This window comes from Telopea speciosissima, chromosome 11, assembly GCF_018873765.1.
Source record: "Telopea speciosissima isolate NSW1024214 ecotype Mountain lineage chromosome 11, Tspe_v1, whole genome shotgun sequence".
Taxonomy (NCBI): Eukaryota; Viridiplantae; Streptophyta; class Magnoliopsida; order Proteales; family Proteaceae; genus Telopea; species Telopea speciosissima.
Window position 1 is genome coordinate 8,082,610 of NC_057926.1, and position 13,048 is coordinate 8,095,657.

The 13,048-nt window shown below is 38.6% G+C and overlaps 1 protein-coding gene across 7 annotated transcripts in view; it reads right to left on the reverse strand.

Annotated features, from left to right (window-relative positions):
* Nucleotides 1-255: 255 nt before the first annotated feature.
* The window catches only part of LOC122646251 (protein TSS-like), a 59,889-nt gene continuing 47,096 nt past the window's right edge, over nucleotides 256-13,048 (reverse strand). For 2 of the 7 annotated variants that reach the window (XM_043839764.1, XM_043839760.1), the window contains 6 exons: nucleotides 5,791-5,974; nucleotides 5,539-5,670; nucleotides 5,341-5,453; nucleotides 3,180-3,261; nucleotides 2,213-2,962; nucleotides 256-2,032 (listed from right to left, as the gene is read on the reverse strand). In XM_043839764.1, coding sequence (XP_043695699.1) covers nucleotides 701-2,032; nucleotides 2,213-2,962; nucleotides 3,180-3,261; nucleotides 5,341-5,453; nucleotides 5,539-5,670; nucleotides 5,791-5,974 — 2,593 coding nt within the window. In that variant the 3' untranslated portion in view covers nucleotides 256-700. Of the gene's footprint in view, nucleotides 2,963-3,179; nucleotides 3,262-5,340; nucleotides 5,454-5,538; nucleotides 5,671-5,790; nucleotides 5,975-13,048 lie in introns of all 7 variants that reach the window. The other 5 variants (XM_043839765.1, XM_043839762.1, XM_043839763.1 and 2 more) reach the window with 4 other exon arrangements.

Here is a 13,048-nt window from a genome sequence, read left to right on the forward strand (position 1 = left end):
GAGGTGTGTAAGCGTAATCGCTGGAATATGCCTCAATACCATTTCTCCTCATGAAATTTATCAGGTAAATCACCTGCAGATGAGGCTAACTATCATTTTCTAATTACAATTCGTAGAATTCCTAGGCTTTCTTGCACTTAGGTTTATTTTCGTAAACCTTCGGAGCATATAATCCGAAGGGCTAGCCATGTCAGCTAAAGTCAAGAAAAAAGGCCCAGTTAGCGGTAGTATCCAGTTTATCCAGTTCCATGTACAGCTCCTCAACTGAAGATTTACCTTATAGATAAACCAGATCATTAAAATTTTGTTACTGTTTACTCAGACAACCAACCTGAATTCGAAGCATAAAAAGAAGAACAACTTAACTCCCAGTGTAACCGACCAAAACGGCATCTTCAGCTATCCAGTAGATTTCTTTCATATACCATTGTATAACTCGAAATCTCTCTATCGCCGGATCTCCTCAGCCTCTACTTCAAAATCTTATAGAAACATGAAAGTTCATTGCATTGCTCAACTTGCAAGAAACTTGGTTAAAAGAGAAAACTAATTCAATTTTCTCCGCACTTCGCCACCCATTTCCTGCAACAAATTCACCACACCTCTGTCCATATTTTTCTTATCTTTGTGTTCACCAACCATCCGTTAAGTTGCAAAGCAAGTGAGATTAATTTTCTCGAAAAAAATTATGATCCTCCTTTTAACCCGTCACCTCAATAACCTCAGCTTCACTGTCACTGTAATCTCCCCAACACTTTGTTGGCTTCTCCTCGGCTCTTACCTTGGTGCAAGTTTGTTTTGCAACCACAATGTCCTCGGGAACTGCGACTGTAACAGTAGGATCTTGTTCTTTTTCAATATTTGCCGCCTCAGCATCTCCAGATGGATGTTTTTGCTTCTTTTGCTCATCTGGTGAGTTTTCCCTCTCCTCCTTCCCTTCCAGTGAAAGCTTTACAGCATTCTCTTTGGTCCCAATTTCGGCTTTCTTTCCAACTAATTCATCTGTTGGAGACTCAAGTGAACTGTTTGAAGACACTGAAAAACCATCAGGAGATACTGGAGTACCATTCGGAGATGCTGGAAAGCCATTAGATGGGACCAGAATGCCATGCGGAGAAGATGGATAGCCGTTTGGAGGTACTGGAACAGCAAGCGAAGAAGCTGGAAAACTATTTGCAACCCATGGTTGCCCTGGTATGAACTCAGCTGCATGTGGATTCATTATTCTAGGATGGCTGACGTGATTCCCATCCCCAGCATGTTCACCATTCTGGAAACCATGTTTGTTGCGGAGGACCCGATTTCCAGACCGGTTATAGCCTCCTGACAGACGGGGTCCATAAGGAACCCTGGCCGTTGCTGACTGATGAGACTTACGAACAGGATTAACAGTCAGCATAGGGGGAACATTAACAGGTGGAGGCAAAATTCCACCATTATCTTTGAAACCTGGCATAGGAACTGACCCGAAGACGGGGACCATCGATGGGTTGAATGGAGGTGCTGCTGCAGAAAGTTTTTTAGCCGTCTCCTTCCCAGTTTCAGCTTCCTCCTGCTTTTCTCCTGCTAATGAAGCCTTCCCATTCTCACTTCCATCTGACATAGCTTTTGGACTTTCACTTGTCTCTGCCAGCTTTTCAACAGCAGTGCTTGCATCTAATCCTGGTAACTGCAATACATCTCTTGAAACAGACTGAGGTCCCAAATCAGATAAAGTAGCTGATTGTTCCTTCAAGGTTTCTTCTGTACCCGAAGTTTCAGGTTCAGCTATAGTTGCATTTGGAACCTTCAAAGAATCAATGTTATCCGAAAGAGCTGCAACTTCCCCACCGTCAATTGTTTCTTCAACAGAAACACCCTTTATTTCTTGTTGAGTATCGGTTACTACATCATCATTTACTTCTGCTTCTTTATTTTCGATGACAGATTCCTTTACTTCCTCCGTAGAAACCAGTGGCTGATGCTCTCTCTCAATGCAATTATGAACCTTTTCCTCATCTCCATTCTCTACTATCGTCTCCTCCTCAATTTGTGTTGATTCAGTAATGCTATTTTCCTTTCTTTCCTCTGGGTTATGCTCATCAGTAGGATTTCCCTTTGGTAGCTGCTCCATTACAGCCTTCACTATTGTCCCAGGAGGAGCCAATGCAACCTCAATGAGATTCTGAACCTTTTCCTCATCTCCACTCTTTACAGTCGTCTCCTCGATTTTAGTTGATTCAGTTACAGCATTTTCCTTGCTTTCTTCAGGATTATGCTCCTCAGTAGGATTTCCCTTTGGTAGCTGCTCCATTACAGCCTTCACTATTGTGCCAGGTGGAGCCAATGCAACCTCTTTGTATGATAAGAGCTTTCCAGCTGACTGAACACTGATTGGACTGTTCAGAGAAGCAGATTTTGTGGGTTGTCCAGTGGGAACAGGGCTAGCCGGAGCTGATTTTGGGTATAAATATTTTTCTGCAGCTATACCTGAAGTGGCAGGGTTGTTGAGCTTTGGACTGAAGCTTGAACTCTTTACTAACTTCCTCTGAACAGGAACAGCAGGAGCTGTCATAGCAGTAGCCTCATTTGGAGATGTTCTTGGGGATTGAAAATTGGTAGGCCTTCCTCTGTATCTTGCAGATTCTGAGACATTTACGGAGTTCGTGTTCAGTTTTGCTAGGCTTGGCCTCCTTGAGCTAGAGGACTTACGACCTGCAGGTCGACCCTTTGGAACAGCTTCTTGCCATCCTTCATCAGAAGTATCTAGCTTTGATGGATGGTCATCCTGATGGTTCAGTGCGGACCCATCTGCAAGACTGATAATAGGTTTCTCATCATTAGACTCCACTAACTGAGCTTCTGTTTTGTTTTCCTTGTCACTATAGGTCTCCATCGCAAGGTAAGTCGGTGCAAATGTTTCATCCTTCTGATAGTCATCTGTGGCTGTGTCCCACTGGTTTTGACAGTGTCTTCCTCTGATCTGTAGTTATGAGGTAAGGACTCTTATTGCCAATATCACAATGATGAGAAGAAATTAAGTTCACGTAAGCATTTAAGGTTAAAAAAAGAGCGTTCCAATGCACGAGGCTCCCGCTACTGCAGGGTCTGGGAGGGGCATGTACACAGCCTTACCCCCTGCTTCGCAAGAGAGGCTGTTTCCAAGCATTTAAGGTTCTGAAGGAGAAATATGAACACACCTTTGCACGGGCTTGCTTCTTTTGGTTTTCTCTCCCTTTCAGATCAGCATCTGGGTTTATGTAATCTAGAAGGTCGGACACACTGATCCAAAAGTGGGTTAGAGAATTAGATACCGATCAACAGATGTATCCTAAAGACCCTAAAAATTTGGACATGAATTCTTGAGTGTGAAACAAAAACCACCAATATCAATTACAACACAATTTCCCGGAATTATGATAACGGTATCTTTTTGAGGTTTGAAACAGAAAATTAAGTAACCCCACTCTTTACCTACACTATGAACAGAAATAACAACAATAATAGTAGTAGTAATTGTGTTCGTAGTAGTACTTTACTAAAAATAATCAATACAACAAGAAAAACAATAAGACTAAAAGCGTGGAACTAAATCTCGGTTTTGCAGGTTTTCGAGACAAGTTGACTAGGTACTTGAAAAAATGCATGGTTTCAACTGGTTTCGACCGAGATGTTGGCAATTTCGCAAGTTTCAACACTTATGCCCATCGAAACTTGGGGAAACTTGGCTCGAAACCAGCACAGATACTTATGTATGCCAGAAACCAGACCAAAAACCAGGACAGACACTTATTTCTGCCTAATATCATTTAAGTAAATGTTTTTATATTCATAAATAAGTAATATCATTTGTTAAGACATTTACTTAAGATATTATTCATAAATAAGCAAATACCCCGTATTTGAATCCAATAAAAATAGTTAAAAAATCAAATTCCTAAAGGATAAAAAGTCAACCCCCCAGTTCAAGAACAAAAATTGGATTTTCGGCAGTAGGTGAAATTTTCAACTTTCTAATGCTGGGGTTTTTCTCAAATCTATAAATTCCAAAAATCTTAATATGATAAATCTGATTTATATTAAAAGAGTTATGTTCCGGTCAAAGTTAATTTGGTGTCAAAATGGCTCTGAATGAAAATAATTTTTTAGACATGAAAACAAATGAATATTTTACCGCATTTTTGGTTTTTAATAATGTTTTACCATATTAAGATTTTTGGAATTTATAGATTTGAGAAAAACCCCAAAGTAGAAAGTTGAAAATTTCACTTACCATCGAAAATCCAGTTTTTATTCTTGAACTGGGGGTTGACTTTTTATCCTTTTGGAATTTGATTTTTTTAACCATTTTTATTGGATTCAAATAAGGGGGTATTTGCTTATTTATGAATAATATCTTAAGTAAATGAAATACCAACTATAAAACCATTTACTTACATAATATTGGGCATAAATAAGTGTTTGTCCTAGTTTCCAGCAAATGTCCAAGAACAATATACACTATCAAACTTGGGTCAAAAACCATAAATACCATTTTGAGTGTTTTATGTGTGAAAATAATTCATGCATTGTGTTTAGAATGTCAAAAATAGGTCGTATACAAAAAATCATATAAAAAAAGCATTTCTGGGCCTCGAAACCACCACTCGAGTTGGTTGGGAAAAAATCACTGGTTTCAACCAGTTTCGACCATATCTCGGTTTCTGGCTGGTTGAAACCTGAGTATTAGAACCTTGACTAAAAGCAAGGTCTAAAGGACAAGCCAGCTAATAGGGACATAAACTAATACTGAAAGATTATGACATAATCATCACCATGCATCAACATTGACTGTTGAATCAATGTATGATGGAGAGACCCCAAAAGATAAGATTATTAAATAATAATAAAATGTCTATACCACAGTTAAAAGTTGGATAGCTATGGTTAATAGTTCAAGAAATCGATTGGCTGAATGATTTTGGGTCATCAGAATAGCTAATGATTGAAGGACAGGGGACCCTACTGTTTAGGACCAAATTTTTCTATTTCCCAAGGAACACCATGGAGGAAACATTGCCAAAAAAAAATAGGCATCTTCCCAACTAAATGGAGCTGGCTACATAGATCCTGTTTCACCATTCAATTCGTTTGGATTCCTGTTTTTCGTCAAAAAGAAAAAGCTAATCATATTAAATGTATATCCAAGAATTAAATATTGGATAGCTATTGTTAATAGTTCAAAATGAGTCGTACATATCTAATCAAAAGAGTGGTGATTTCTTGGCCACCAAAATCATGATAAAGAACCCTGACCATTTTAGACATCCAAATTTTCTGTTTTTCATGAATGATTAACCAATTCCCTTTTATAATCATTACCTTAGGTGACCTTTGCTTGCTATAGAAGCATCAGCCTTCGGGGTACCATTGCGTGCAGCTTCCTGCTGTTCAAGAGCCTTGGATTCAAAGTACTCAAGCCATGCAGCAGCATCCTGAAAATACAGAAAGAGAAAAATAACTATGAAAGGAGCTAATTAAAATATGAAATCTACTACCACTGTTGAACAATGACCATACCTGAGTACGGAGATCTTCTGATCCAAGCTTGCCCTTTAGTATCTGTAAAGTGGTCTGTTCATGCTGAACACTTAATGAGTATGCCTCCATCAAAGACAGAGCAATTGCGATGGCATGATAACTGGCAGCAGTCTGAAAAATGAAATCCAAGAATAGTGATTAACCACATTGCCAGGATACTGGCTGTCAAGACTAATTGTTTCAAAATACACAATGTGTGTGTGTGAGAGAGAGGGAGAGAGACAGAGAGACCTGTATATGGTCAGCTCCCAGCAGTCTTTGGTTACACTTTAGAGCCTCATGTAGATACCTAAGAGCGACATGAATGTTTCCCAAGCCTTCTTCCATCATTGCAATGTTAATATAGGTTGCAGCCGTATTTGGATGTGAGGGCCCACAAGTTAAATGCAAAAGATACAAAGCACGATTGACATACCTAGGACAAAAGAAAATAAAAAGTAAGCTATACACACACACACACACACACACGTGCATAGTTGTCAAAAGTGTTGCCTAGACCACAAGGCTTTATTTTTTTTCCTTTTTTTTTTTTTTTTTTTTTTTGGGGGGGGGGGGGGGGACCTAGGCATTCCACCACCTTATTGTATTAAACACCTTGGTATTTTTTATTATTATATAAGATGCAATGTATTTTCTAATGTTTTGATTGGGTTTGTGTAGAATATACAGTGTGATGCATGGGGTCATTCCTTTATATTAAAAGAAAAGGGGAAAAAAACAATAACTAAAGTGTTGGTCAAATGGAGTTCTGTTGTCATTGTTGGCAACGTATTTGGTCATATTGGTGTTGTGGCAGTAGCTACCGGTGATTTGGCAGATCTGGAATGGTCAAACGGGCTTCTACACAGTGTCAAAGGCAGTTTGGTCATTTGGCAGGGTCACAGCGGCATCCGAGCATGGAGGCTGACTTTTGGCAGTATATTGGGTCCCTAAGCAGTGTATGGCAAAGGCCCGAAGCAGCAGGTGAAGGCCTCATACATCAAAAGTTGTGATTTCATAGGATCGAGCAGTGGGGTCCACTTTGAAGCTATTTTTGGAACTCTTAATTGCAGAACTGGGCGAAGCACTCATCACAAGAAATATAGTTCGTCGAATCGTGGTTGCAACGCAATTGGTTTCATGCCATTTCAATGTCAAACGAGGAAGTTATAAAGTTTTTTGTGTCATTGCACGAAAATGGAGCGAATTGAGCAAGGGTTGAATGGCTTTGGACGAATTTGAGGAGTATTCTGTTGTTTATTCCTGAAACATATTATGTAATTACATTTTTGTGGTTACAGAGGTCACTTTCCAATTTTTTTGGGTCAGACCTAGGTATAAAATGAGTGTTTTATGAGGAAGAATCCGTTTTAAGAGCTCTGGCTGGTTGGGAGGACTGAGTTTCAGTGTTTCAAGCACATACCGTATCAGTGATGGACAGCCCAGATGAGGAGATTCCATTTTAAGTGCTTTTGTGAAGACGTGTTTAAGAGCACAGATCGTAGCAAACGAGATGCTCGCACTCGTGATCTCATTGGTCATGTGTAGCAGCCCTTGGTGCATTATCACCTCACTTAACCAGCGCTGGTTAGGGTGTTACGCGTGCCACGTAATGACGTGCCTTGTTACAGTTCGCCCCGTCATGAATAACTTTCGATTAATGCATAAAACCCCTTGTTCCCTTCTGAAAAAGTTCTAAAACACCCCTCGATCAGTGTTTTGACAGTAAAATTTTAACTGGCCATATCTTCCTCGTTTAAAGGCTTTTTTGACGAAATTTATTTTTTGAAATGGGGTATTTTTTCGAAAGGAAGCCAATGGAACCAGTTGCACCGTCGTCTGAGCACGGGAATTCGATGATATCACTATTTTAGGCTTGATGACTCCGTATTGAAGATGGTTTGAGCAGTGGAGTGTACACAGAGGCTTTATGATTGCTGGGATTTCTCTGTAAGAGGTAATCTAATTCTGTAAAACCCTAGCTTTAATGTTCTAGGTTGTTTTCTTTACTGAAACCCTAGACTATGTAGAAACCCTAATTTTGGGTCTTGTATTGTGTATTGTGGGGTTTTACATTCTGGTACTCTCAATTGATGGATTGTAACTCCATTCGAGTTGGGGCTTGATTGAAGAAGGGGTTGCTACCCTCGTTTGTGTTGTTGCACAAGCCGAAGCAGGGATTGTTATTCCTAGGTTGTAGTTGCAACCAAAATTGAGTAGCGTATAGTGCAAAATACAAAACCCTATTTAGGGTATTGCACGGTGGACGTAGGCACACTGTCGAACCACGTAAAATCCTGTGTCGACCATTATTTATTATTATTTGACTTTATTATTATTTGCATTGTATTTGAGTGTGTGCAATGACAGAATGGGTGTGTATCTCCCGGTTGGCCTGACCAATTCTGGTTGCAAGGCAGGAGAGCACACGAACTTGTAGACTGGTAAAATTGGGGTGCCTCAGCCAGTTGGTGTTGCTACAGCCTACAATGCAGTGTATGATCAAGTTATCAAGTGCAAGTAATGCAGTGAGAAGGTCAACAATGCTTTGATTTTTGTGTTTGTCTGCGTGCTACAGTGAGAGTGCGCCCCATCTGGTAAGGTTTTTAAGGACTATGTTGGGACACGTTCGAATTTTTTTTTTTTTTTTTGGTGACCCTGATTCACCCCCCCTCTCAATGTCAACCTGGGATCAACAAAAAGAAATAAAGAAAGAGAGAAGACATTATGGGATGAAGGAACCATAGTCAGAACCCTTCTCCAATACTTGCTTGGTCAGTTGGTTGTTTTACCTAAATTATTTGGCTTTAATATAACGGTGAAAATTATAAAAAAGAAAGGGCTAAGGAAGGAAAAGAGAAAATAGAGTACAACTGGTGGGTGATATTTATCCAATTGTGCCCACATTTCCTTTTCCAACAGGCAGTCTCAAGAATGTCTTTGTGTGTTGTGTGACTCCTCGTCTCCTCTGTTCCACTACCCATACGATTCATGTGTGTTTTAACAGAAACAATTATATATAAAAAAATAAAAAATAAAAGACGTACCCAATGCATGAGGCTCCCACCACTGCGGGGTCTGGGGAGGGTCATAATGTACGCAGCCTTACCCCTGCTTTCGCAGACAGGCTGTTTCCAGATTTAACAAAAACAATTATATATATACATATATATATATATATATATATGTCCTCTGGTATCAGAGCCTAAATTCTATTTAGCCGACCCTTAGTTTAAAGTTCTTCTCTCCTTTTCTTTTTTACTTTCCGGCAGTCCTCTGGGAGTTGCGTTGTGAGAATTAGTTGGCTTTTGGGGCCGTTGGGCAAGAGGTAAGACCCAGACATGCGGTTGATTAGCAACTAAAATCTCCTTCACCCTTTGGTGGATGGAAGTATATCTTAGTTAGGGGGATATGTTCCGATAAACTATGAGTAGACTAAGTAGAACCATGTCTTCGAGACTAGTCGGCGACTTCAGTTCGCCAAATCAAGTAATTAGTAATGAAGTTCTAACAAGTGATCTTGACCAGTCCCTGCAAAACTGGACCTTACCCAAGGTCCCAACCAAAGAAGTTTACAAGCAAGAATGGTATAGTTTCACTGAAACTATCAAGATTGTAGAACAGACCATCAATTACTCTCCAGCTATGGAAGAGATCCAACTCTTAGATCCTTCAAATCTTAACAAACTTAAAAAGGATTTCAACTACCTCCACATAGGACTTATACAAGTTGCCATCAAACCCCTGCACAGGGAAGGACTCAACGTAGCCCTCCTGCTTGCACTCAGGGATCAAAGGTTCTTACAATTCGATGATTCCCTTCTAGGGATGATAGAAACAAGTCTTCATAAAGGCCCAGTTTACTTCAATTGTTACCCAGATATAAATCTTTCCCTGAATGATGCAAATCTCTTAGATACCCTCAAAGTTAACATCCTTACAAGTGGTTACAAGATGAAACAAGGATCAATACCAATTGCCATAATCCATAGAATCCAGTACAAGGCCATGAGGACTTTAAGACCTAAGGCCCTGAGAAGAACCATCAAAGGACAAACTACGTTCATAGAAACAGATTTTGTCCATTCAAGAACCGTTCACCCAAAAACTGTCAGCTGGAAAGACATTAAGTTTCCAACAAAATGGTGTCTCCAGGCTCCTTGCCCAGAGTCACTTGTTGAACCAAATAGTGACGTTGAATCTATAAACCAAGATCAAGACGGAATGGTTACTATAACTTTTCAGAGAAAAGATAAACAAGTAAAACCTGAAGAATTTGAAAGACTTAGTCAAGTTCCAAGTAGAGCTTCAACTTCTAGTTCTCTGACAAGTCTTCACTTAGAAAACTAAAGGTTACATCAACAATTAAGATCCCTACAAATCTTAGGATTGCATACTCCAATTAATAGTAATGTCACCCAAGGAATCTATGAAGAACAGTCTAACCAGTCTTCTCCAACAAATAACCCAACTTCACCAACTCAAACTGACATGCAACACGAAGCAAGAGTTGCTGTCATAACAGTAGAAGACTATGAGATAGACAAACCCAAACTCAGAGTAGATTTCGGTTCACCCAGAAACGCTGAAAAAAGAGATTGGTTTTTCAACTACTTCTCAAAAGAAAAACAACAAGAAATTAAAAACCTTTGGTACGATAAGATGAGAGCCATCAAAGTAGATGTTATGTTCTTCACATACTTAGACATTTACACAAGTAACAATAACATTCCTTATCCTTTCTCAAACATCAACGCTAGTAAGAAGGTTTATCACACCTGGAAAATAGCTGATGACAAAACCATTGAGACTATACACCCTCCTGGTTCAAATATTAAAATCAAAATTAACAACACAGAAATAGTAGCAACACCTTTTAGGTCCACTGAAGGTGCTTCTGATGGATCCAAGAAAATTATTGAACAAACAATTTACACAAACCAATACTTACAAACCATAGGAAGCCAACTAATTAGAATAGAGAACTTAGTTCAAAAAGACACTCCTATTGAACCAACGTCTCTAAGTCAAGCTAGTACTTCCTCAACAACAATCCTGTTCAAACCTTTCACAATTTCCAACAAAAGCCTAAAAAACCTGAATACCCAGGAAAACAGAGATCTAGTAAGCCAGATCTCCACAAGATTACAAAACTTAATTGTTCCTGACACGCCTCAAAAGGAAACACAAGGAAGCTCTGCTTCAAATGTGGCAAACATTCAACAATTAGCTTCCTCTGAATCATCCAGTGATGATGAGGAACAAGACCAAATAAATGCTATTACTAGCTCATACATGAACAACAATTATTATCCAAGACCAACATACCCAGATCTTCAAATTGAACAAAGAAGGGAATTTTCCCAGGCAAATTACCAAAGTGGTACCATCTATGAATGGAACATAGATGGTATGTCAGATTACAATTTGGCTAACAAGCTCCAAGAGATGACCATGGTGAGCAATGCTCATCGGATCAAGAACATACCTGACCAAGCCATAGCAGAAATAATTATTTCTGGGTTTACAGGTCAACTAAAAGGTTGGTGGGACAATGTTCTCAGTCCAACTGAAAAAGAATCCATACTAAATGCCGTTCAAACTAATGAACAAGGTTTACCAATTTTAATTGAAAACCAACCTGTTGAAGATGCAGTCAACACTTTGATTTTTAGTATAACCAAATATTTCTTAGGAGATCCTACAAGACTTAAGGACAGATCTTCTGAACAATTATCAAACCTCAAATGTAAAAAATTGCATGATTTCAAATGGTATAAGGACACATTCATGACCATGGTTCTAACTAGGGAAGATGCAAATCTTCCCTGCTGGAAAGAAAAGTTTCTTACTGGGTTACCCAGTTTATTCTCTGAAAAACTCAAACAAAAATTAAGAGAAGAAAACAACGGGAAAATTCCCTATCAAACCCTCACCTATGGTGACCTCATAAGTCTTGTTCACAAAGAAGGATTAGCCTTGTGCACAGACATCAAACTCAGAAAACAAATTAGGAAAGAATCAAAATCATACAAAAAAGAGTTAGGGGGATTCTGTGAACAGTTCGGGTTTGATTCAAAAATCATCTCCCAAAAGAAACATAAAAGCCACAGGCACAACAGAAAAAATAGATACTCAAGCAAGTACAAAACTCAAAAAGAATCAGATAAGAACCTAGATAATAGGTCTAGTCCCAAGAAACATAGACCTTACAAAAGGACCTTCCAAAAATCAAGACCAACCCAAAACACCAAGACTGGATGTTATAACTGTGGCAAGCCAGGCCACATAACTAATTACTGTAGGCTCGCAAAAAAGATAAATTCACTTATAATGCCCGATGATACAAAAATCTAACTCTGAGCTGATTTGGAACAAAACAGCTCAGAAAGTGAAATAGAAACCCAAGAAAATGAGTTAAACCAAATCGAGTCAAATAGTGATAGTGAAGATCAAGTCTCTCCTTGCAACTGTAGCCAATGAGTTTTTTGTAAAAATTGTGATGATTCGGAATCATCAAAATCTATCAACATGATACAATCAAGTTCAGGACTTAGAAACTTTAATAAACCAGAAGAATTTCTCAATTTGTTGACCAACTCAAAGATAAACATAGCAAGACTTTATATCTTCAACATGCCCAAGAACTCTTACAACAGGTTTCATCAACAAAACCTCAAACTAAGGCAACCCCTTATAACATAAAAAATATTTACAAAAAGTTTGATAAAACTCCAACTTCTTCACAAAATCCAGACCAAATTAAAATTGCCAGCCTAGAAGCTACCAGAAATGATCTAAAAACTGAAATTAATAATATAAAAGCAGACATAGCAAATTTAAAGAAATTCCAGCAAAAGGTCAAAATAGGAATAGAAGAAGAAGAAGACAACAGTATACAAACTTTACCAAACAATAATGAAGATTTTATTGATATTGTTAACAAAGTCAAATGCCAACAGTGGTATGTCAATATAACTATTGTCATATCTTCAGCTCACAAAATCAGTACCATAGCCCTGGTTGACTCAGGAGCTCAAATGAATTGCATACAAGAAGGGTTAGTCCCAACCCAGTATTTTGAAAAAACAACCCAGAAGTTAACAGGTGCAAATAGGTCAAAACTAAATGTGAATTATAAACTATCAGATGTTCACATCTGTAACCAAGGAATTTGTTTAAAACAAGTGTTCATATTAGTAAAGGACTTGAACACTGAAGTTATCCTAGGACAGCCTTTCCTAGAACTCATAAAACCCTTTACTATTTCAAATCAAGGAATTACAACCACTATCCTAGGTAAACAAGTCCATTTCGAATTCTTTGAACAAGCCAAAACAAAAGAAATAGACCTGCTCAAAACAGTTGCCATTTTAGAACAATCAACTATAAGCCAAATTCAAAATAAACAAAAACACCTGCAATATCTAAGACAAGAAGTTAATCATAGAACTATTGAACAAAGACTCCAAGATAAAACAATTCAGAAACAAATCTCTAGCACCAAGAC